The sequence below is a fragment of the Hemicordylus capensis genome, chromosome 3, assembly GCF_027244095.1.
Source record: "Hemicordylus capensis ecotype Gifberg chromosome 3, rHemCap1.1.pri, whole genome shotgun sequence".
NCBI classification, from domain to species: Eukaryota; Metazoa; Chordata; class Lepidosauria; order Squamata; family Cordylidae; genus Hemicordylus; species Hemicordylus capensis.
Window position 1 is genome coordinate 19,980,589 of NC_069659.1, and position 24,195 is coordinate 20,004,783.

Genomic DNA, 24,195 nt, shown 5'->3' on the forward strand with positions numbered 1-24,195 from the left:
TGGAAGAAGGGCTGTGTATATACATTATAGGGCGGTGCTATAACAGATGCTTGCTCTGCTACCTTTTATAGCAGGAGTGCACAACTTGAGTATGTACATGGGCTAGAGGTGATGCTGGCCAAAGCTAGTCACTGCAATCCATGCCACACAAAGTGTGGCATACCAAGCGATTACTGGGAAATATATTATGCAGCACACCACATTTTTGCCACCTCTTTGCCATTGTCTTGGGAGGAGGGCTTCCTAAAGTGGAGCAGCAGGGAAATGCTTGACTAACAAGCAGAAGGTTGCCAGTTCAAATCCCCGTTGGTATGTTTCCCAGACTCTGCAGACTCTGGGAAACACTTATATTGGGCAGCAGCGATATAGGAAGATGCTGAAAGGCATCATCTCATACTGTGCAGGAGATGGCAATGGTAAACCCCTCCTGTATTATACCAAAGACAACCAGAGGGCTCTGTGGGCACCAGGAGTTGAAATCGACTTGATGGCACACTTTACTTTTGCTTGGGAGGAGGAAGCAGCAAGATAGAGAAGCAGGAAGGGAGAGAGACTAAAGCCCTCTTCGGGCCTGCTGATCGCGCAAGTGCTGCCCGTCGTAGTGATGGCATTCACCTCTTCAGACAAACCCCGCTGTAACTGTGAGCAGTCACCTGGGGTGGGAATTCTGGACCCTCTTTTGGTGCTCTGCATGATTACATCGCCTTATAAAATAACATCTGAAGAGGGCTTCAATCTAAGCAGAAACAAGCAGCAAGAACTGAGCAGTGCAGGAAATCCTCTTTCCAACCATGTTGGGCTTCTTTCCCCTCGTCCTGTGTCCCATGTACCCACAGGAGTGGTGTGCATACCACAGACTTAGAGGTAGGGTTACTCATAGTCCCTTATTAGCAGAGGCGTCCCTTATTTCAGCCCCAAATTGTCCCTTAGAGGATGCCATTTGTCCCTTATTTTCAGCACCCCCTCCCCCGCCGCCTCCAGGGACTCCCCCGAAGGAGATAAGGTTAAAAAAAATTAAAATATTTTTTAAACATAAAAAGGTCCAGGAACCCCCTGAACATTCGGGGGGTGTTCGGTCCAGGGTTGGACCGAACAGGGGGTGGTTCGGTTTGACCCAGAACCATCGAACCAGCTCGCCGTCAAGCTGATTTGCACACCCCTATTCACTACTGAGCAGGGGGGGGGGAAGGGAAGTACTCCTGTAACCACGATTACTCGATCGTGTGTCAGTGCAGCCAGCACTGAAGCACTGACAGGCCAATCGCTGAGGGGATCCCTTCACTGCACAGCACACTCGCTACTCTAGCACTCACATGGTGCATTATGAGATTTCCAGGGGGCGGGAAACATCGTCCCAGGCTCTGGAGCTCAGCACTGCTGGAAGGTAGTGTTGCTCCTCTGGGAGTGTGGTTCGCTCTCAGAACTCAGTCGTCTGGGGGGAAGGTGAGTAAAACAAGCCTTCCCGCCCATCGACCCACTGCCCCGCCCACCCAGTAGTGAGAACGACTTAATTCTGTGTAGACAAAACTGAGCTAGATGGACCAATGGTCTAACTTGGTATAAGGCAGCTTCCTATGTTCTGTGTAATGGCCCTTCAGTTTGGTTCTGTCATTCTAGCTCCCACTACTATTGTATCTCTCCATAGGCTTCTTTTCATCTGGCTAAATATATCCTGTTCCTCCAACCGCTCCTCATAGAATTTGGTTTCCAGACCTCTCACAATTCGTTCTTGCCCTCTTCTGAATCCATTCCGGTTTATCAAAGTCCTTCATAAAATGTGATGCCCAGAACCAGACACAAGATTCCAAGTGAGGTCTGACTCTAGTACTTCTTGTGAGCTGAACTGTTAACGCAGCCCAAGGTTGTATTAGCTTATTGATTGATTTGATTTGATTTGATTTGTATACCGCCCTTCCAAAATGGCTCAGGGCGGTTTACAATTATAGCTGCTGCATCACATTGCTGGCACATGTTCATTTTGTGGTCTTCTAAGATACCTAGATCCTTTTCACTGTTGACAAGCCAGCTCTCCACCCCTATCATATAACTGTGTATTTTATTTTATTTTTTACCCCAATGCAAGCAGGGCTGTCCTTGGGGGAAGGCAAGCAGGGCAACTGCCTGGGCCCCTGCCCTTGTTGCTGCCATTAAAATTAACTAGAAGGTGCCCCTGCCTTGGCTCATATGACCCAGGCCCCACACACCATCAGGGCTCTCAATGGACTTTACATTGATCCTCCTGAACTTCACCTTGTTGGTTTGGGCTCAGTATTTGAGCCTGTCCAGATATCTTTGAATTCAAATTCTGTCTCCTAAGCTGTCAGCTTTTCCACACACACCCAGTTTTGTGTCTTCTGCAAAGTTGATCAGGATCCATTCTTCTCCCTTATCCAAGTTATTTAGAAACGTGTCGAGCAGCACAGGGCACTCCTTTTTGAGGAGTGCCCTACACTTTTTGAGCACACAAAAAGTGTGCCACAGCGTATTGTGGATGGGGATGATGGAGGTTCAACAATAGCTGGAGTGCCAAAGGCTGCCTACCCCTACTCTAGCACCCAGGCTACAGAGTCAGGGGGTACTATGAAGGCCTTGCCTGAGGGACCCTAAAATCATCCCGGAGTCCCTCAATGTCCAGCTTCTGTGATGCACGGCTGGGGTTCTCAAATGTGGGTCCCCAGCAGCGTTCCTTGTAACAGGGATTACAAGGATATTGTTACCCGATATTGTTGACTACAACTCCCATCATCTCCACGTGAAGATAATGGGAGTGATTGTCGACGGAAGCACTGTTACAGGGAGCATTGGTCCCCATATGTTGTTGGACTACAAACCCCATCAGTTCCAACCACAATTACCAAAAGCCAACCTTTGGGGACCCAAATTCAAGAACCTCCGATGTAAGAGAAAACCCCCCCTCTATTCTTCCTGCCTCCCTGAGTTTGCAGAAATGAGTTTATTGTGCCTTTGTAAGCTGCCATACATTCAGACTGGGGTCACAGGTTATGGAAGCTTTCTGTCATTTGATGTTGATCCATTTATCATCTTTTGAGGCATTTCAGCCTATTCATACACATTTTACTGCAATCTCCGCTCACCCGTGCTTCCCAAGCTTTTATGTCATTAACTAATGAAATAATTTGTGTCTGCCAGTGAAAGCTGTTTCACAAAAGTGATGAGTAAGTAAGTATACCTTCCCCAGAACTTTCTTGTTTCTCCAGCTGGATTATTTATGAATGCTTTCTTTCATAATTTTCAGGGGGTTAAAACATTATTTGTTTTTACTGTAAAGGACTAATCAGGGCAGAGAAGATGCACCGAGCAGACGAGAGAGCTCCTAGCCTCACCAGGCCCTCTGCTACTTCCACTTTCATAGGTGCTATTAGAGGCTGTGGGGATATTCACACGATTGTAGAAAATTGGGCTAGCCTCCGCTAGCCTGATTTTGCTACAATCGTGAGAACCACCAGCCTCAGCTGCAAGCCCGGTGGTTCTTGAGTGGGTAACCCGCTCAAGTAGCCTGCCCATTAAACTGGGTTTGCGGAGCGAATGCTCCGCAAACCCGGGTTTTTTTAATTGTGAGTAGCTGCGCTGTGACGCCATGCCATGGTTACGAGTAGGACCCCGGCGGGAGGCTGAAAAGCAGCCTCCCGGCTCGGGGGTGTCCCCAGTATTCCCTGCATGCTCGTGCATCTAGTTCAAGATGCATCTAGTTCAAGATCCAAGTTCCCTCCCTGGCAGCATCTCCAAGATAGGCCTGAGATGGATTCCTGCCTGCAACCTGGGAGAAGCCACTGCCAGTCTGTGTGGACAATACTGAGCTAGATGGACCTATGTTCTGACTTGGTATATAGCAGCTTCCTTTGTTCCTGTGTCAGGAATTGAACCTGAGACCTTCAGCATACAAAGCAGATCCTGATGCGTTTCAAACAAAGGTGCTCTTTATTGGGGCATATTAAGAACAGCGAAAGGAGGAAATCTCAGCCTTGCATGGAAGCAACCTGATCAACTTTGTGAAATTAGACTTATTTGGGACAATTCTAATACAGTTCTCAAATCAGAGTTTCCTTCAGGTCTTTGAAAATGTTGAATGATGCGGCGTATCGACAGTTAATACCCCTGTTTTTGAGCATTTTGGCTCAAACATGCTGGGATCTGATATTTTCAACCAAAGAAACATGATGCACATTTTTGAAAATGCAAAATTTACATCAAGTCTAATCCTGCTCCTGAATACATGTGCACAGGATTGAGCTGAAAGCTGATCAGAAAAACGGCTGAGGTAGATTTTGGCTTGCAATACAAGGCTGTAGCGCAGAGCTGCACAACTTTGGTCCTCCAGCTGTTGATGGAGCACAGCCCCCGTCATCCTGACTATTGGTCATTGTGGCTGAGAATGATGGGAGCTGTAGTCCAACAGCAACTGGAGGGCTGAAGTTGTACAGCCCTGTTCTAGAGGCTCCAGTGCAATTTCAGAGTCACTGTAGTGCTGGATTTCGATCAGAGAGAACCAGATCAAAAATCCATTACATTTGCAAATCTGGAAGGAACCAGTGGTGGGAGGGATGGCTCACTTTTCTCTAGGCACAGAAAACAAGCACCTTGAAGTGCTCAAAAGCATCATTTCATGTTCTGGAGTCTTCTGGGCAGGCAGAGCAGCTAGCCCATGTAAGGTAGTGAGCTGGGTTTCTTGCTGCTGCTGATTACCTCCCACCCTTCTAAACATAAGTGGGGCTTGCTTGTGAAGGGGAGGGAACTGGCAGGAGTGAGGGGTCCGTTCCATCCAGATGTTGTAAGCATTTCTTGTGGGTAGTCTTGCAATTTTTCAGGAATTCCCAAGGAGTGCTTGCAAAATCCAGATGGTTTTTGAGCGGTGGATTGCTGATCTTGCATAGCAAGCCGGAATTGACCTCTTTACTAAGCAGGGTCCTTGGTTTACATTTGGGTGGGTAACGACATGCGAGTGCTGTCTGTTGTAAGATAGTCCCCTTAGGGGATGGGGCCATCACTCAGTGGTAGAACACTGGCTTGCATGCAGATGTCCAGGTTCAATCCCTGACAGCATCTCCAGGCGGGGCTGGGAGAGCCTCCTGCCTGAAATCTTGGAGACCCACTGCCAGTCAGGGCTAAGAATACTGAGCTAGATGGACCAGTAGTCTGGCTTGGTATAAGGTAGCTTCCAGTGTTCCAATGAGCGAGCGCTCCGTTAACCTCATCTTTTTGCTCGCATGTTGCCATGGCGCACGGTGACACGTGAGTGAGGAGAGCTGGTCTTGTGGTAGCAAGCATGACTTGTCCCCATAGCTAAGCAGGATCTGCCTTGGTTGCATCTGAATGGGAGACTAGAAGTGTGAGCACTATGAGATCTTCCCCTCAGGGGATGGAGCCGCTCTGGGAAGAGCAGAAGGTTCCAAGTTCCCTCTCTGGCTTCTTCAAGATAGGGCTGAGAGAGATTCCTGCCTGCAACCTTGGAGAAGCCACTGCCAGTCTGTGAAGACAACACTGAGTTAGATAGACCAATGGTCTGACTCAGTATATGGCAGCTTCCTATGTTCCTATGAGTAGACCCCCAACTGTGAGACTGCAAGCAGCCTCCGAGGCTCAGGGGTCTCTCCAGGATACCCCGCACGCTTGCACAGGGCATCCTAGAACTTCCAGGGGCCACGCAGCCCCCAGTCTCCTCAGCCCCCGCTGGCTCCATGACGGAACCAGCAGTCGTGTGGGTGGCTGATCCGGCTGCCCAGGGCTGCTTCTTGATTGTCAACAAACCCCCTTACGGTTCTTCACACTGATCGTATGAAGAGCCTCACTATCTGGGGCTATTCACACAACCAACCAGCCAGGCGGGCAGGTGGGGGGAAGGCTTCCCCAACCTTGCCTTCCCCCACAGACGATCGTTTGGTCCTCGGCGGGAGCACAGAGCGTGTTCCCACCCAATCAGCCCTGCTCCATGCAGCACGGAGCAGGGCAAATGGATCTGAGGCCTGGATTTGTTGTTCTGGCCTCCATGAAACCCACAGTGCACCGCATGACATGTAGGGTGCATTGGGGAATTCCCCCAGGAGACAGGCCCCTCTTTGTGTCTGCTGGGGATAAACATAGTTCCAGCAAACACACAAACAGTTAGCTTGGGTTAAGGGAGGGCTCCCTTAATCTTGGCTAACAGCTGGGTTTGAAAGTGGGGCTAGGCAGGGCTGCCCCACCAGGATCGGGCCCAATCCTGGCAGTTCTAACGTGCAGGCTAATCTGGGCAGGGCATGAGAATAGCTCCCTCCCTCCCTCCCTCCCTCCCTCCCTCCCTCTCTCTCTCTCTCTCTCTCTCTCTCTCTCTCTCTCTGAATAACCTACATCACAGGCTTGTTGTGAAGATAAGGGAGGTTGCTTCTCTGGACTTCTTGGAAGATGGGTGGGACAAACGTAATGATTTTTTAAAAATCTGAATTCATTCAGTCATTGGGAAGCAGCTATGTTGACAATAGAGCTGTTACAAGAGACATCCAAAGCATGGTCCATCCAGTGGTGAAAACCCCATGTGTTTTCCTAGCCACATGGTTTTTATGTTGGTGACATTTCCCCGTGCTTGCAGTCAAGATTGCACCCTGCCACTGGTTAATTCTACTGCTTTGTTTATCGTGACTTCGCCAATGCAATTTATATATTATAGGTGCAAACATCACTTCCAATGGCTCTTTCCCCTCAAATGGGATGAGAAGTTATCCTCTGGCAATCTCCTCTCTGGTTTCAGCCACTTGGGTGTCTTCCAGCTTCAAACGCTGAGCAAAAATTAAACTAATTTCAAATCCTATAATTACGTCTTTAGCTAGCTAATCTGGAGGCTGCTTAATCCTCTTTTGTAGCTCTTACGCAACACCCATTAGAAAGAGGGTATAAAGGTTTTTAAATCTTTGCCTTTCCTTTATTACTAAGGTGAGCCAGACTTTTGGACACCTAACTGTGAAGGACTGTACTTCCTGGGGGTTTTTTTGGGGGGGGGAGGGAGGGATGCACTTTTAAAAAACATCTATTCTCATATGGTCCTTTTATTACCTGTCAGAAATGCTTCCTGCCCTCTGAATGGGTGACTACTTTGGTCCTATTTGCAGTCTTAAAATGGCCAGGGGCTCCTTTTTGCAGAATCATGCTGCAGTCAGGCATGAAATCACATCCATACTGCTTGTGGGGGGCAATATTTTTTCATAGCACATGTGTGCAATGGTAACACAGAAGGTGGGGAAGATCACAAGTGTACTGAAAGCTGTGACAGATCGTGCAGGTTCCAGTTATATAAGCTTAGAAATTCTCCTACGGCCTGTTCAGGTTATCATCAGCTCCATCACACAGCAGGCTTTTTTGGCTGAAATGTCCAGGGCAGGGACATAGAGTGCTCCTGCCCTGATGTCACCAAAGGATGTCCCAACTAGAGATGTGCATGAAATGAATTTTGGATTCATTTTTCATTAGAATAGAATTCTGAAAATTCATTTTGAATTAGAATCAAATTTGAACCTAGTCTGAAAATTTGATTTGAATTTGAATGGATTCAGCCCCGTTTTGGCACCTTTTGTAACCAACCAGGGGGCCCAAATGGTTTTTAAAAGGTGCCAAATGGCTCTTGAGTCTAATTTGAATCAAGTTTTGAAAAATTCAATTTGAATGTAAGTTGAATTGCCCTTTCTAAGGGGTGATTTGGTTCAAATTCAAATCATTTGAATCACCCAGATTCGAGTTGAATCCATTCCAATTCATATCGATGTGCACATCCCTAGTCTCAACACACTGAGGCTCTACACACAGTCCATGTGTAGAGCCTGGGAGGGTTCTGTGGGGAGGACGGGCTTAGCCTGCTCTCCCCACAGATAAGCAGCTGCTCATTGCTGGGCGGCTGGATCGGCAGCCTGTGCAACTACCGGCTCTGTCACGGAGCTGGGAGGGGCTACAGGCATTGGGGGCTGCATGGACCCCAGAAGTCCCCGGATGCCCCACATGAGTGCTCAGCGCATCTTGGGGACATCCCTGACACCGGGAGGCTCATTTTAGCCTCCCAGCGAGGGTCTCTTCATGAGTCGCCATGGCGCAGAGCCTCGCCATGGCAACTCACAATCAGGGATACATGGTTAGCAGAGCACTCGCTCCACTAACCCTTCTCTCAGGAATGAACAAAGTATTTCTGCTTCCAAGCCAACATCAGATCACCATATTCACTCTCATGGAGAACAGACAAGGGCTCTTTGACATATCTGTGTTGGAATGGTTGAATGTGCTCTTGCTCCCCTGCAACTGGTATTCAGAGACTACCAGTTGTCTCTGATCCTGGAGATAGTCTAAAGCAGGGCTGCACAACCCAAATTGGTGGGCCGGAACCATCCACAACTTGGTGTGCAGGGGCCGCGGTCACATTTTTAGCGCATTATGACATTATAATTAAATATTATTAGCTACTTGTGGCTCTATTTCCCCTGTCAATGGACCCATAGTTTTATCCAAGATTAGTGGCCAGAGAATAGGTCCTGTCCCTGCTTAATCAGTGGGGCCCCTAGAGTGCATGCCAGCCCCCCAAAAATGCCAAATCCTCTCCTCTCCCTAAATTGTTGTTGCTTTCAGGCTGCAATGTTAGGCATGCTTACATGGGAGTAAGTCTCACTCAATACACCATGGAGCATATTACTGAGAAAGCATGCACAGGATGGTGCTATAAGGCAGTATCCAGCTCCTGTGTTGCTGCAGGATACCTGGGGGCCAGTAAAATAGTCCCTGTGGGCCGAATCCAGCCCCCGGGCCTTATGTTGTGCAGGCCTGGTCTAAAGCCATCAAGACTAGTAACCGTTGATAGACCTGTCCTTCATGAGTTTGTCTAAGTCAGGGCTGTACAACTTCAGCTCAGAACCTAAGGGGTATACTCGTGAGTCAAATGGGCCGTAACCCAAAATTTGGCTTTTAAAAAGCCAATCTGGCAACTAGTCCAGCATCCTGTTTTACACAGTGGGCCACCAGATGCCTATAGGAAGCTCACAGGCAAGAGGTGAGGGCATGCCCTCTCTCCTGCTCTTGCTCCCCTGCAACTGGTATTTAGAGGCAGCTTGCCTCAGAGGCTAGAGGTGGCCTATAACCCTCCGACTAGTAGCCAATTGATAGACTTGTTCTCCATGAATTTACCTAAGCCCTTCCTAAAGCCATCCAGGCTGGTGGCAGAGAATTCCATAGGTTAATTTTTTATTTTTTATTTATTTTACATTTATATTCCGCTCTTTCTCCAAGGAGCCCAGAGTGGTGTACTCCATACTTAAGTTTCTCCTCACAACAACCCTGTGAAATAGGTTAGGCTGAGAGAAATGTGACTGGCCCAGAGTCACCCAGCTAGTATCATGGCTGAATAGGGATTTGAACACAGGTCTCCCCAGTCCTAGTCCAGCACTCTAACCACTACACCACACTGCATTGTGCAGGGAAAGTACTTCCTTTTGTTGGTCCTAAATTTCTTGGCAAGCAGCTGTAATCCAACAACAGCTCTAGGGTCAAAGTTGGGCAGCCCTGGTCTAAGCCCAGTTTAAAGCCATCCAAGCTGATGGCCACCACCACCACATCCCGTAGCAGAGAATTCCTTGGGTTGATTATGCGTTGTGTAAAAAAGTCCTTCTTTTTGTTGATGGACCCCCATGTTACTGACCCAACTGAGATGTAGAGAATTCTAAAATGTAGGAGGATTTGTCCTGGAAGGAGCTTTGTCTTGAAGTGACATTGATAACCCACACTTCAGTGTAAACTCTGTCGTCCATGTGTATCCATGAAGTTCAGATCACCCGGAGTGCTTCAGCAGACCAGGGATCTGAATGCAGAAGAGTGGGGGAAACTGGAGAGGTCCCTGCAGCACAATGAATTATCAACATGTGTTATGGCTACAGACACAGCTACTGTAAATAGAACTCTGTCACTGATCCAGTGGGAAGATGTTAACAGCGTTTCAGAGCCTTCGGTGTATTTTATAGCTTGCCCACAGTGCAGTGATTTAGTGGCTCTTTATGAGGTAGTGATGAACGGTTATTACTCGGCATGTCTGCGGGCATACTTTAGCTCCAGGATTGGACTGAGCCTATTATTTTGATGCTTCATCGGGGTCCAAGATTAAGAGGCAAAAATGGGTGATTACAGTTAAGTTTCTCATGGGCATCGGCATCATGTGCTCTATATGCCAGAGGCTTGGTCACACTGTTAGTGGAATCCAATATTGACTTGTCACTATGAATAATGGAAAATTCCTAATTAACTCCACTTGGCATCAGCTCCCCATTGCACATGTGACTGTCTCCTAGACATCTAAGAGTCTATGCCTATGGAAAGGCTGGATTAGTCTCTGCCACTCACCTCATTACTTGCCCTCCAACTTAGCATCCGTACAGCACTTTGCGTGTGATCAAGGCACTTCAGAACATAAAAGGTTCCTGCTGGAACAGACCAAAGGTTGATCTAGCCAGGATGCTGTTTTTCACAGTGGCCAATCAGAGGCCTCTGAGAAGCCCACAAATGGGACATGTAGATAGATGGTCCTCTCCTCCTATTAGGGTTGTGCACAAAATGGGAAAACCCGGTTCAGCTCAAATCAAACCAGACTCAAGCCAAACTGGGTCCAGTTTGGGTTTGTACACACTGGAACTGATTTAGCCACAACTTGAGGCGGGCAGGAGGTGGTAAAATTGTGTGGGTTTTTTTAAATGATGTCTTACCATTGCCAAGGGCTTTGGTGGCATTGCAGGGTGCTGCTGTGTCGGCGGCCGTGGCGGGGGTCTCTGGTGGCTCTCTCTCCGCCTGGGCTGTTTGGGAGCCATTTTGCCAATGTGTGCGCATGCGTGGTGGCCATCTTTTGGGCTGCCACACATGTGCACTGGCCATCCGCATGACCTGCGTCACATGGATGGCCAGTATACATGTGCAGCGGCCAAAAAATGACTGCCATGTGCACGCACAGGGCCAAAACAGCCTCAAATCAGCCTGGGAGGAGGCTGGCACAGGGAGGGGGAGCTCGCACGCACACACACACACCACAGCAGCAGCAGCACCTCTCCCAAGTCTGCCAGAGCCCTTGGCGGTGGTAAGTCATATTTTTTTAAAAAAACAACAACCCTATTTCAATGTGCCCCACCCCCTCAAACGAGGCCCGGATTGGATTGGATTGACTTCAAGCCAAACTGGACCCAGTCCGTCTCATGGTTGAGTCTTCAAGTTGAGCCGGTTCAACCTTGAGCCTGCTTGATTTTGAGCCAGCTCGCACACCCCTACCTCCTATTGCCTACCAGTATTTGGTATTCACAGAATCTGCATCTGAACCTAGAGGAGGTATCGAGCCATCATGACCAGAAATCATTGATAAGCTTGTCCATGAATTTGGCGAATCCCCTTTTAAGGCAGACAGATCTAGACCAGTGGCCATCACAAGTTGGGCAGCGGCCCAGGGGCAGACCTTCACCGCCCCATTTCTCTACTTGCTGCCTCTGCTGCCAGGGCAGCATTCCTCCCACTTGCTGCTGCCGCAAAATAGGGTTTTTTTTTAAGGATGACTCCCCCGTTGCCGCAGGGGAGCATGAGAGAAATGAGGGCAATGGAGCGGGGTGGCAAGGGGCACCCTGGGGGTGAGCAAATCTCTTGGCTGCCCTACTGGCCCAGGGATTGTCATCCCCTCTTCCTCCATTGTCCCTATGCCCCTGGCCATCACCACATCTTGTGGCAGTGAGTTCCACAATTTAATTAATTATGTATTGTGTGAAGAAATACTTCCAAGATCTGTCAGTCAGTTTCATTAATTTATCCCAGGTTCCAGTGTTATAGCAGAGGGAGTAAAACATCTCTCTGTCAGCCTTAACCCAACTATGGTCTTGGTTTCATGTTTGCTTCTCAACTTCTGCTCCTCATAACCTAGCCATGTGCAGGCAGGGTGGGACCTCAGCCTAGATGGTGCCCTCAAAGCATAGCCAGCCAGGTTGCAGTGGAAGCAGAGTACTGGTGATGCTGAAGGCAAGGAACAGGACCTGGAGATACACGCGCCCTCCCTTATACTTGACACTGGCACAGAAAACAGCCCTAAATGGCATGGCCAGGAGGGTCAGTATTCATCATGGGGGTGGTGATAATGAGCCCAATGTATAAAGCCTGACACCCAATTCATATTTATTTTATTTAATTTAACATATTTAAATAATAATAATTGACATCGTGTACTAGGGATGTGCACAAACCTGTTCGGAGGCCCTTTTACAGGCCTCCAAACAGATTCAAAACACTGGCGGGATGACCAGTTTGAAGGTGGGGGGGATACCTTTAAGGACTGGGGAGGGTGCACTCACCCCCCTGCCGTGTTTTCCCCGATGGTGCTGCAGTTTAAAAGAGTCTGTCGGGGTGGCAGCATACCTCCCTGCCACCCCCTGCCACCCCCCTGCCTCCTCAGACCAGAAGAGACCGGAAGTACCCGGTGCGTGTGCGCATGTTGGGTGCATGCATGCATCTGATGTGCACATGCGCGCTGGGTACTTCCAGTCTCTTCTGGTCCGAGGAGGCAACAAGGCGGCAGGGAGGTACGCTGCCAACCTGCTGGACTCTTTTAAACTGCAGCGCCGGTAGGGGAAACACAACAGGGGGGTGAGTGCACCCTCCCCTGTCCTTAAAGGTATATCTCCTCCTCCAAACCACCCCCTGCCGGTTCCGTGCACATCCCTATATTGTACCACTGTAGTGTGGCAGCTGCTTCCACATGACAGGAAGGATAAAAGGAACATGTGGCAGGTGGATCACCTGGAAAGTCGCAGCATCAGCACTGCACCTCCCTGGAGGCCGGTAATTATTTTTTATGTGATCAGCCTATCCCATGTGATTCCACCACCCAAATGCTCACTAATGTTGTGTGCTGCCAATATATGAATAGAGCTTGATAAAGGAATGCATGTGTGTGTATGCTCACTCCTCTCCACTCTCACAAGAGGCTCCCAGTGGGCACCCATCTGAAGAACTGATCCGATCCATACCTCCTAGAGCCAAAGGGTTGAAATGGCCAAGGAGCAGATTTAGGCTAGACACTGTGGAGCATTTTCTGACTGTACAAGCTGTTGGACAATGGAGCCATCTGCCTCAGGCAGCGGGGAGCTCTCCTTCACTAGACAGGCATTTGTCAAGGATGCTGAAGCAGATTCCTGGACTGAACTGGGTTTTGGACTCGAAGACCTCCGAGTTCCCTTCCCACTCTGAAATTCAGGGAAAGAACAAGAATATAGAATCCCATCTGAAGAGATGTAATGCCCTAATTCCTGCTCTCTCTGTTGGTTGAACATCACAGGAGTAGACTGTCTTATTCCCCTCCCTGAATGACTTTGTCACAGGACTGATAGCTACTTGAATGGAAAGAAGTGATTGGAGTCAAGAGGAATTCTGGAATATCCCAACAGTTAGGAAGATAGGAAGCTAGCATATACTGAGTCAGACCATAGGTCCATCTAGCTTAGTATTGTTTTCACAGACTGGCAGCGGCTTCTCCAAGGTTGCAGGCAGGGATCTCTCTCAGCCCTATCTTGGGGATGCTGCCAGGGAGGGAACTTGGAACCTTCTGCTCTTCCCAGAGCAGCTCCATCCCCTGAGGGGAATCTCTTACAGTGCTGCTCACACATCAAGTCTCCCATTCATGTGCAGCCAGGGTGGACCCTGCTTAGCCAAGGGGAAAAGTCATGCTTGCTACCACAAGACCAGTTCTCCTCCGTTCAATGAATGATTTTTATGATGAGGTGGGACTGGTCATATACTGCTGGTCTCAAAATATGTATGAACAGTACAGAAGCAAGGCACCCTGTCCTGGAAAACTGCTTCAGAAAATGTAGTTTGCTTATGTTTCTATGAACCCAACATAAGAAACAGCTTTTTCCAAAACTGTGGCAATGCCCTAAGCTTTCTGCCAAAACACATATTGGCACTAGGTTACAATGGTTTGCTTTTCCACCTTAAAACATACTCAACTTTTTTTTTAAAAAAAACAACAACCCTACTTTGGATGGAGCATTCTCCCCCTCCATTTTAACTGAGACACAAGGTGGCAACAGAGAGTCATTCTAGTCACCTTTATTAATGCTGAGTGGGAAAGCTCAGCTGAACAGCTCAATCTGTGTAGAGGACCTTCAAGGCATTTTAACGATGGAGGAAAGTGAATTACTTTTGTGACTGTAATAACTTAGGAGAATTTTCAAACATGGAAAGTGGTACGGAAGCAATCAGAGCTGTAAACTGCCAATCAAGAAGTTGAACATTATAGGCAAGGCAGTGTGGAGAAAAGTGCCAGCCAGGGTCTCGATTCTGCACCATGCAGGCCTAGATTGATTGAGCGTAATGAGTATGTTTGTACTCAATATGGTTTCCATCGCTTATTCTGTTTTCAAGATTCAGGACTTTTTAATTTGTTTTTAATGAATATTATTTTATTTTATGTTCATAGTTATTTTTATCCTCACAACAACCCTAAGGGTTAAGTTAGTCTGAGAGATAAGTGACTGGCCCAGAGTCACCCTGTGAGTTTCATGGCTGAATGAGGATTTGAACCTGGGTCTCCCTGGTCCTAATCTGACACTCTAACCGCTGCCCCACACCAGCCACATTTGCACATAACAAGAAACCAGAGGTCCTTTCACCTCCAGTTTCAGAAACTGCACGTCCGAATGCAGGCAAAAGTAGCTTAAACCCAGCATTTTAAAAATCCAGAAATACATCGAGATAAGCTAGCAGATGATCTTCCACTGAGCAATGGCCTCTAAGGGGAATATTTTACGGTGCTCACATGTAGTCACCCAGTCAAATGTCAACCAAGGCAGATCCTGCTTAGCAAAGGGGACAATTGCAACCACAAGACCAGATCCTCCCCTTTTCTGCTCAAGTAGCAGCAGTGCCTCTGAATGCCTGAGACCAGCTCCCTCAGGTGGGCAAGGTATTGCAGCACTTGAGACAAGGTACCAAATGCATACCTGGCCTGCCTCATGCCCTTGGTGGTGGCAAGCTTCATAGGAACAGAGGCAACTGCCATATACTGAATCAGACCCTTGGTCCATCTAGCTCAGTATTGTCCACCCAGACTGGCAGCGGCTTCTCCAAGGTTGCAGGCTGGAGGCTCTCTCAGCCCTTTCTTGGAGATGCCAGGGAGGAAACTTGGAACCTGATGCCCTTCCCAGAGCAGCCCCATCCCCTGAGGGGAATATCTTACAGTGCTCACATGTAGTAGCCCATTCAAATGCAACCAGGGCAGACCCTGCCTAGCAAAGGGGACAATTCATGCTCGCTACCACAAGACCAACTGTCCACTTCATAGGCAACCTTTACAAGCTATGAAAGTGGCCTGGGCGAGGGAAGGCTGACTGCAGTCTCCTCTTCTCTCCTTGTCTTTCTTGCCAGCTTTGCAAGGAATGTGAGGTGAGCCACTCCTTGCAAAACCCGCAAGGGTCAAATTGGTCCAGTAGAACTGCTCCAATGGCAGGAGCAGGGGGAATGTCACTGCCCTGCTCGCATCCCAGGAATCTGCTGCCTGAGGTGACTGCCTCGCCTCGCCTCATGAAAGCGCTGCCCCGGCCAGCAGTATCCTTTTTTTGAAGAAAGTGGACCTGAGCACAGTCTTTCATGCTGCCGGGAAAGCTGCCGGGCTCAGAAACTTCAGTTGGCCTCTCAAGGAGACTAACAAAACAATGAAAAATAACTGGGTGACAGAGCAAGAGTGCAGTGAGAGAGCAGCCTAACAGAACTTCCCAACTAACTGCACCCATGCAGCGGGGAAGTGTCAGTTTTTGATGCCCCCCGCTGCCTTGGGAAGTCCTCTGTGCAATCCAAAAATATGTCCCTGAGGGTTATGCAGTCCTCAGGGACATATTTTCTATTGGCACAGAGGGCTTTCTGGGGAAGGGGAGGACACCAGAAATTACCGCTTCCCACTGCTCCAGCGTAGTATGCTGGAAATCATGCATGGCATCGAGAAAGTGGATAGAGAGAAATTTTTCTCCCTCTCACATAACACTAGAACCAGGGGTCATCCCATGAAATTGATTGCTGGGAAATTTAGGAACAGCAAACGGAAGTATTTTTCCACACAATGCATAATCAACTTGTGGAATCCTCTGCCACAAGATGTGGCGACAGCTAACAACCTGAATGGCTTTAAGAGAGGCTTGGATAACTTCATGGAAAAGAGGTCTATCAATGGCTACTAGTTGGAGGGCTATAGGCCACCTCCAGCCTCAAAGGCAGAATGCCTCTGAGTACCAGTCGCAGGGGAGTAGCAGCAGGAGAGAGGGCATTCCCTCAACTGCTGCCTGTAGGCTTCCAGCGGCATCTGGTGGCCCACTGTGCGAAACAGGATGCTGGACTAGATGGGCCTTGGGCCTGATCCAGCAGGGCTGTTCTTATGTTATTGTGTTCTAAGGTCTGATAGGCTGCTCTCTCGCTGCACAGGGGCAGACATTCTCTGTATGTCATCCATAAAATAACAATCTAAAACCTTAGTGCAACCTTACAAATATCAATATGAATACGACGGATATTTATATACCGCTTTTCAACAAAAGTTCCCAAAGCGGTTTACATAGACATGAATGAATGAATGAATGTGTTAGAGTTGTGTTAATTGTATTAATCACTCTAATTGTGTTATATCATCCTGCACCTGGGCTGGACTTCCTGATTGCTGTGGGTGAGAGCCACACCTTGGCACTTCAATTCATGTTGAACTGCAATTCCCACCATCATCAGCCAAAATCCAGTATGATTGGGGATGATGGGAGTTGTAGTCCAGCAACAGCTGAAGTGCCAAAGGTCACATCAGATACTTCTGATCTAAAATAAAACTAGATAGTAGAGTCGAACAAAATACAACAGAATAAAATCCAGTAAACTAAAAGGATATGTTGGGGAAATCCTGGCAAATAAAGAGATCATGTTGGGGAAATCCTGACAAATAAAGAGATCTTTGCCTGACACCATATAGATTTGTGTATGTGTACACATGTATCTTTATAAGGCACCCTAAGGGGCAGGAGACACCTTTAAAGGAGTAATAATTATTAATAATGTAGATTGTCTTTGACTGTGTCTTGCTTGTTTTTGGAAGGCTTTAATACACAAGTGTAGCATTTAGCCTCTAGACAGTTGTATCTCTTCAAATCCGCGGGTTGACAATTGCAGCTGTAATTCTACATTAACAAAAATTTATTTTGGCCAGCTAGAATTCTGTTGGTGTTCCCGGCAAGTCATTTCCTCATCTGTTTTGTTCCGCATCAGCTGGTGATAAGACTTGTGTCTTTCCCATGGGGGCTGGCTTTGCATAATCTACATTTGAACATTTCAAAACAAATAATATTGCATATGCATTTACCAAACTACAAAGAAGGAGCAAATAGATTAATTAAGACTCAGTTGACTAGAAGCATAATCCTGAATAGGAAAAAGAAATGTTGAGTCCCTTGTTTCCCGCATGGGGGCATGGTCTAAGACAGCCTCCACCCCACACATACAACCCAAATTAAAATTGGAGGTATACTTCCCTCTTTGGGCAAGATTACACGCAACATTAATAATTCAAGTATGCCAGGTAAATCTCTTTTGTAAATAGCACATGGGCAGGGGTCCGATCAAGGTCAGGGCCACTTCTGGGGGCAAGGGAGTTGTAGCCATGTTGTTGGTAGTGTCGTTGTTTGTTGATTTTAGCCATTGTTGCATAATCTTGCATTATCTTAAGGAAGATATTTTATCATAAAATGGAAGCATTCTTTTTCTGAAGTGCTTTCAATACATTATAGCCCTTTAATTTCCAAATGTTTCTAGTATTTCTCTTATTATTTTATTAGAATTTTTAATCTAAAACAGAACCCGTTAACATATTCTGTAGGGACTAACCCACATCAATAAGGATAGATAAAAAGTCCTTAAAATAAGTAATATATAAGGGACATAGGAACCTGCCATATACTGAGTCAGACCACTGGTCTGTCTAGCTCAGTATTGTCAATACCAGGGATTCTCAGCGTTGGGCCCCCAGATGTTATTGGACTTCAACTCCCATAATCCCCAGCCCCGGTGGCCTTTGGCTGGGGATTATGGGAGATGGTCCAATAACATCTGGGGACCCAACGTTGAGAATCCCTGGTCTACACAGATTGGCAACACCTTCTCCACGGTTATAGGCAGGAATCTCTCTCAGCCCTATCTTTGTTTCAGTGGCCTTTGGCCAGGGATTATGGGAGTTGTCATCAGCAACATCTGGGAATTCGTGTTACAGGGAACACTGGTAGAGAGCATTGAAAAATTATGTCCATAACGTGACTCCCACTATCCATTAAAAACCTTATGAATTTCCTATCAATTTTAGTTAAAACAAAAAAGCAAGTAGCAAAACAAAGAAGCAAGCAGTGGAAGCGATGTTGCTACAAGAAACACTTCCAATATTCATTCTTGGGCCCTGCTATTTTTAAAAGAAGTGTTTTATACATATAGAACAAAGTGATGAAAGGAGCACAATTTAAACATAGACAAAGAGTCCCAATTGCTTTGCGGGGGGGAGGGGGGGCGCATTTCAAGGTGTCCAGATATTTGTAAGCATTCAACATCGTTCATTGTTTATCATTGCATTCACATAGCTTTAGTTTTTTGCATGTTGTTGTCAGCATTCAAATGGGAGGTGGTGGAGGTGGGTTTTCATCCCTGCCCCAAAATTGCTACAGACAGGAACAGCTGTGATAGAAAGCAAGCCAATCCTCACTCAACGGAAAGAAATTCCTGATGGTCAGCTTATTGTGTAGCTAGTCTGAAAAGACAAAATGATAGATTGCTGCAGCTCCATGATTAGTTGGCAGCACTGATCTTTTAATTTTGAGATAGGGTTACAGTAATAATTTTGTCCTCACAAACAGCATTGTGAAGTAGATCACTGCTGTGCCTGCTTCATTGATTGATTTATTGATTGTAACATGGCCATCCTAACAACACACGAGAGGGGACCTTAAGGTGTACTTTTATTTTTTTTGCTGATCTGCCATGTTGTTTCAAGATGGTGGCCACTCAACATGTAGACAACACCCCTGTATAACCCTTGTGTTGATGCCAAAAAAAAAAAATCCACAGCACATGGGAGGGGGGTCCTAAGTAAAAGCATGTTATAAGAAGCAGAAAGTTGGATCTATTAGTTCTCTTTAGAATGACTTGTTTGTTCATGCAATACACACTGTTCTTGTATTGGATATCAATAATAATAATAATAATAATAATAAATTAATAAACAACTTTATTTTGTTAGCTGCCCCATAACAAATTGTTCTCTGAGCAGCACACAGCACAACATTAAAACATGAAATAAAAACATAAAACAAATTAAATTATAACAGACCAAAGGGGGGAGGGGGAAGAAAATACAGAATACAATACAAAGAAATTTTAAAACTCTTTATTAATTGGCATTTGAAAAGATTTGTAAATTTTATGTAAATCTGATGTCAGTGAGTGATTGCTCTCTCTCTCTCTCTCTCTCTCTCTCTCTCTCTCTCTCTCTCTCTCTCTCTCTCCCCCAGGTAACGCGTTTGTGGTTAGCCTGGCACTGGCAGACCTAGTGGTGGCTTTGTACCCTTACCCCTTAGTGCTTGTCGCCATTTTTCACAATGGCTGGTCCTTGGGGGATACACACTGTAAAGTCAGTGGCTTTGTGATGGGTCTCAGCGTTATAGGCTCCATCTTCAATATCGCTGCCATTGCAATAAACAGATACTGCTACATATGCCACAGTTTTGCATATGACAAAGTGTACAGCTGTTGGAACACAATGCTCTACGTCTGCCTGATTTGGGTCCTGACAGTGATTGCGACCGTGCCAAATTTCTTCGTCGGCTCTCTCGAGTACGACCAGCGTATCTATTCGTGTACGTTCACCCAAACAGCGAGCTCCTATTATACCATTGCTGTCGTCGTCATCCACTTCATTGTCCCGATAACCATTGTGAGCTTCTGCTACCTGCGGATCTGGATCCTGGTGATTCAAGTGAGGAGAAGAGTCAAATCGGAAGTCAAGCCCAGAATGAAGCCCAGCGACTTCCGGAACTTTCTCACCATGTTTGTCGTCTTTGTGATCTTTGCCTTTTGCTGGGCACCCCTGAACTTCATTGGACTCGCTGTGGCCATTAACCCTTCGGAAATGGCCCCCAAAGTTCCAGAGTGGTTGTTTGTCGTGAGCTACTTCATGGCATACTTCAATAGTTGCCTTAATGCAATAATCTATGGACTTCTGAACCAGAATTTTCGAAAGGAGTATAAACGAATCCTCATGACACTGTGGATTCCGCGGCTTTTCTTTCAGGACACATCCAAAGGAGGGACTGAAGGTCAGAAGAGCAAACCCTCCCCAGCTTTAAATAATAATGACCAAATCAAAACAGATACGTTGTAAAGAGTATAGGACAGTAAATGCACAAGGGTACCATGTTGTGTCCTTGAATAATGTTGTTTTTAAGGTTGTATGCTTCATTTTTTGCTTACCTTCTTCTGTGCTTTCCTTTTGAATGACATGCCGGGATGACTAGAATTTGGTCTTCTTGATGAAGCACCTCCCGTTTATGCATTTGTAATTGATAACTAGGTACCAATGTGAAATTGGCTTCTAGATTCACAAGAAGAGGAAAGCCAACTATGAACTTGGATGTATGCACAGGACCAAGCAGTGTGTCCGACATGTTTGTTTAAAAAAAAAAAAAAAAACGGTACTCAGGAAGTGGAATAATTGCACTGTATTTTGAGGAAGAGATGTGAATGATGGCTTGCCACAGCATTTCCCCCTTTGATGACTGTGTAGAGATGAATGAGATCTCCTTCAGCTGAACTCTGGCTCTGTCTTAAGCAAGACTGAGAGTAGTAAACAGGCATCATAATGGGCAGATATCACTCCTCCCCACTCCTCAGGCTGACATAAGTAGCTTCGCAAACATAGTGTGTGGCTACATGCAGGGTTTTAATATCAGTCCCCACAGGAGTTTTGGGGAGCCTTTTCTCCTGACTAAGGACACCCCTTCTCCCTGTCAAACTGCCAGTGCAGATCCAGTTGAAACAAAATCTCAAGAGATGTTTCCCAATTATCTCTTGGTTAAACACTCAGATCTGAGCTGTTCAGACATTATGAACCCTGTTCAGACATTATGTTGAACTCTTGTACAATGAGTGTACAGATTACACAGGTACAGTTATTTGCATATTATGCTGAACACAGGTACAGCAGTATCGGTATCCTCTCTGTATGATGCATTTGAGGGGCCTGTATCTGAGCACAGGTACAGTCTTTCACATGAAAACATATGTGAGTGTACAGATTTCTGTGCAGTCATACAACGTAATGTCTGGACAGGGCTACGGTTTGCTTCATACTCAATGTTTTTTTTAAAAAGAAAAACACTTGGGTGAGATTCCTTTCCTATTTGAGGATTCTGGTCCACCAGTGTAGGCCACAATCCAGCACCACATGTGATTGATCGACCCTTGCAATCCCCTTGCAATCCCCTTGCAATGTCCATCCATCATCACTGAGAAGGCTTTTCCAGACAAGCCCCATCAGACCCATGATTGATGGGGTGTGGGGATGAGTGACATGGAAGGGGCTGGGCTTCTTCCCCCTTTGCCCAGCTACTTATGAGTATGGCGAGCCTTCAGTCTAACATCTGAAGGATCCTTGTGTGAATGCCTAAAAGGGAAGGGCCAGATTCAAAGAAAGGGCTGCGTGTGGCAATAGGGAAAAGTCCAGCTTTGTAAGCACTAATCCTGAAAATGGTTAAGAATTGTGGCGTGTTGTGTGGGCTTATCCATTGATCACCAGTTCACTTTCCTGGTTTGGTGCTGTACTACAACACACAGATGGAATTGTGGGAAATATCTCTGGAGAAAGCAAAGACCTTTTTCTTCTAGAGACATACCTGCATTGGAAATGGAAAACTGACTGCACAGTTCATGGTGGCCCTATAATAATCCCCCTTAGGATGGGTAGGGGGGTGACAAGGGGATAAAACTCCAATGTATAGGGGCTGTGTGGGTGGAATATAGGAGTGCAAGCAGGTCCCAGAAGGTTGGTATGCTCTGGGACTAAGGAAGGTAATCTACTAGAGCAGCTTCTCTTGGAGGAAGAATACAGGTTTCCTAATTCTACCAAAGAAAGCATTCATGAGGTGATCTCCGAAGGAAAAAGGTCCCTGTCTTATGGACACGGTAAGATAAAGATATAAGGAAAGCACACATTCACTGGATATTAGTTGTGAAGTACTGTGGTATAGCATGGACATTCAACGTGGCTGGGGAAATCTAGCTTAAAATCCATGCTGAGTTATGAAGCTCGTGCTAAATTTGATGTGGGAGTTCTGTGACTGGAACTCTTGGCATCTTTTTCCTTTTTCAAAAAGCAGCTGGGGGTGGAGGTGGGCAGGGAGCTATGTAGCCCCTTCACATGTTAGAAAAAGCAGGGAGGCGGTACTCGTGTACAGCATCCTGAGAGCATGCCCACAAGCTCTGTCCCCATGCTGACGTGCTCAGAAACCCTGCCCTCCCACAGTCCACTGTACAGTGTTCATCTGAAGAAACACAAGAGAGATTCTGCAAAGAGGCACTTTTCAAACCAATGATAGGACTGGCCCTATCCACGGCCCTCTGTGCATCTTCATTCATTGCACTCGTGCAGAGTTAGTCTGAATGTCAACCACGGTTACCATGAAAACAAGAGTCTGAAAAACAAAATCGCACTAACAATTTGGAATTCATGTTTGTAATCTGTAGGACTCAGAGCCTTTGCCACCTTCTGGATCACACCCAGGGTTCAGACAGAAGTATGAACTGTGACTAAGATTCCAAGGCTCATTATATGAGATCAGCTCATTACAACCCAGTGTGTCATGATCTAGTCCAACTTAAGCACTTTGGAATCCCGTTGAATTTGAATATTAGTGTACAGCACATGCTTCCAGTCACTGGGACTTTGGCCTCAATTCTGTGCACATGTTCTTGGGAGTAAGCACCATTGAATAAAGTGGGACTTAAGTAAACATGCACAGGACTGTACTATTAGTCTGCAATCCTATACACACTTAGTAGACCAAGGGCTCCCAACCTTGGATCTCCTGGTGCTGGACTACAACTCCCATCATTCTCAGCCACAATGGCCAAAGGGGATGATGGGAGTTGTAGTCCAACACCTAGTAAACCAAGGTTGGAACAATACACTAGGTGTATTGAGCTCCATAGGACTTACTTCTGAGTACATATGGATTGTGCTGCACAAGCCTTTAATTTTGCCTGGATCATGCCCATTGTTCTTCTATGGTGAACTCCCTCTTTTATTAGCAGTATTTTACTTTTCATGTAAAATATGCCCACAATCCCTGTTTTAAAAAAATCATTGTTAATATAGGTTTCTCTCTCTCATTATTTGTAAGAGTTATAAAAATATCTCCCTTCACCTTTAATTGTAGAGAAACTGTAAATGCAAAAGGCAGTTATTTCTGATATGGCAGAGAAAAACTATTTTACTAGTCCTTGACAATGGTTATATGTTTTAGTATGGCTTGAAACAGAAACTCAGGAAGGAGATACTAAATCCATGTAGAGACTTTTATGCATCATTAAGGAAATTAGTATCTCGGTTTCAAATGCTGTAAAGATTTGATACCAGCATTTAAACAACTGATATTTTAATATGCCCGAGGAAAGCAAAGAGAATCGAAGATTAACATTCATATACAATATCCTAGAGAAATGAAACTTCAGGGGCAGAAAACCTTTGCTCCTGGAAAAGAATGTGGTGTCGTTTCAGACATTTGAGAAAGCTGGCGTAGAGTTGTGGTGAAAGGACTGAGCTGGGATTCAGGATGTCCTGGTTTGGCTTTCACCAGATCACTAATAATAAACATTAAACTTTATTTGTTAGCTGCCCCAAAATAAATTGTTTTCTGGAAGGCTCACAACAGAGGACTAAAACATACAATTAAAAAAAAATAACACACTGAGGGGCTATTCTCACGATCAGGAAAAATCGGGCTAGGAAAGCCTAGCCCGATTTCCCCCGATCATGAGAATCACCGGGCTTGCCTGCGAGCCCGGTGGTTCTCAAGTGGGTAACCCGCTCAAGTACCCCTCCTCTTAGCCCGGGTTTGCAAAGCAAATGCTCTGCGAACCCGGGCTATCTGGTTG

At 46.3% G+C, this 24,195-nt stretch overlaps 1 protein-coding gene across 1 annotated transcript in view; it reads left to right on the forward strand.

Annotated features, from left to right (window-relative positions):
• MTNR1B (melatonin receptor 1B) overlaps positions 1–23,124 on the forward strand; it is a 70,990-nt gene extending 47,866 nt beyond the window's left edge. The window contains exon 2 of the mRNA XM_053308299.1: positions 19,557–23,124. Coding sequence (XP_053164274.1) covers positions 19,557–20,425 — 869 coding nt within the window. The 3' untranslated portion in view covers positions 20,426–23,124. The remainder of the gene's footprint in view (positions 1–19,556) is intronic.
• Positions 23,125–24,195: the final 1,071 nt, after the last annotated feature.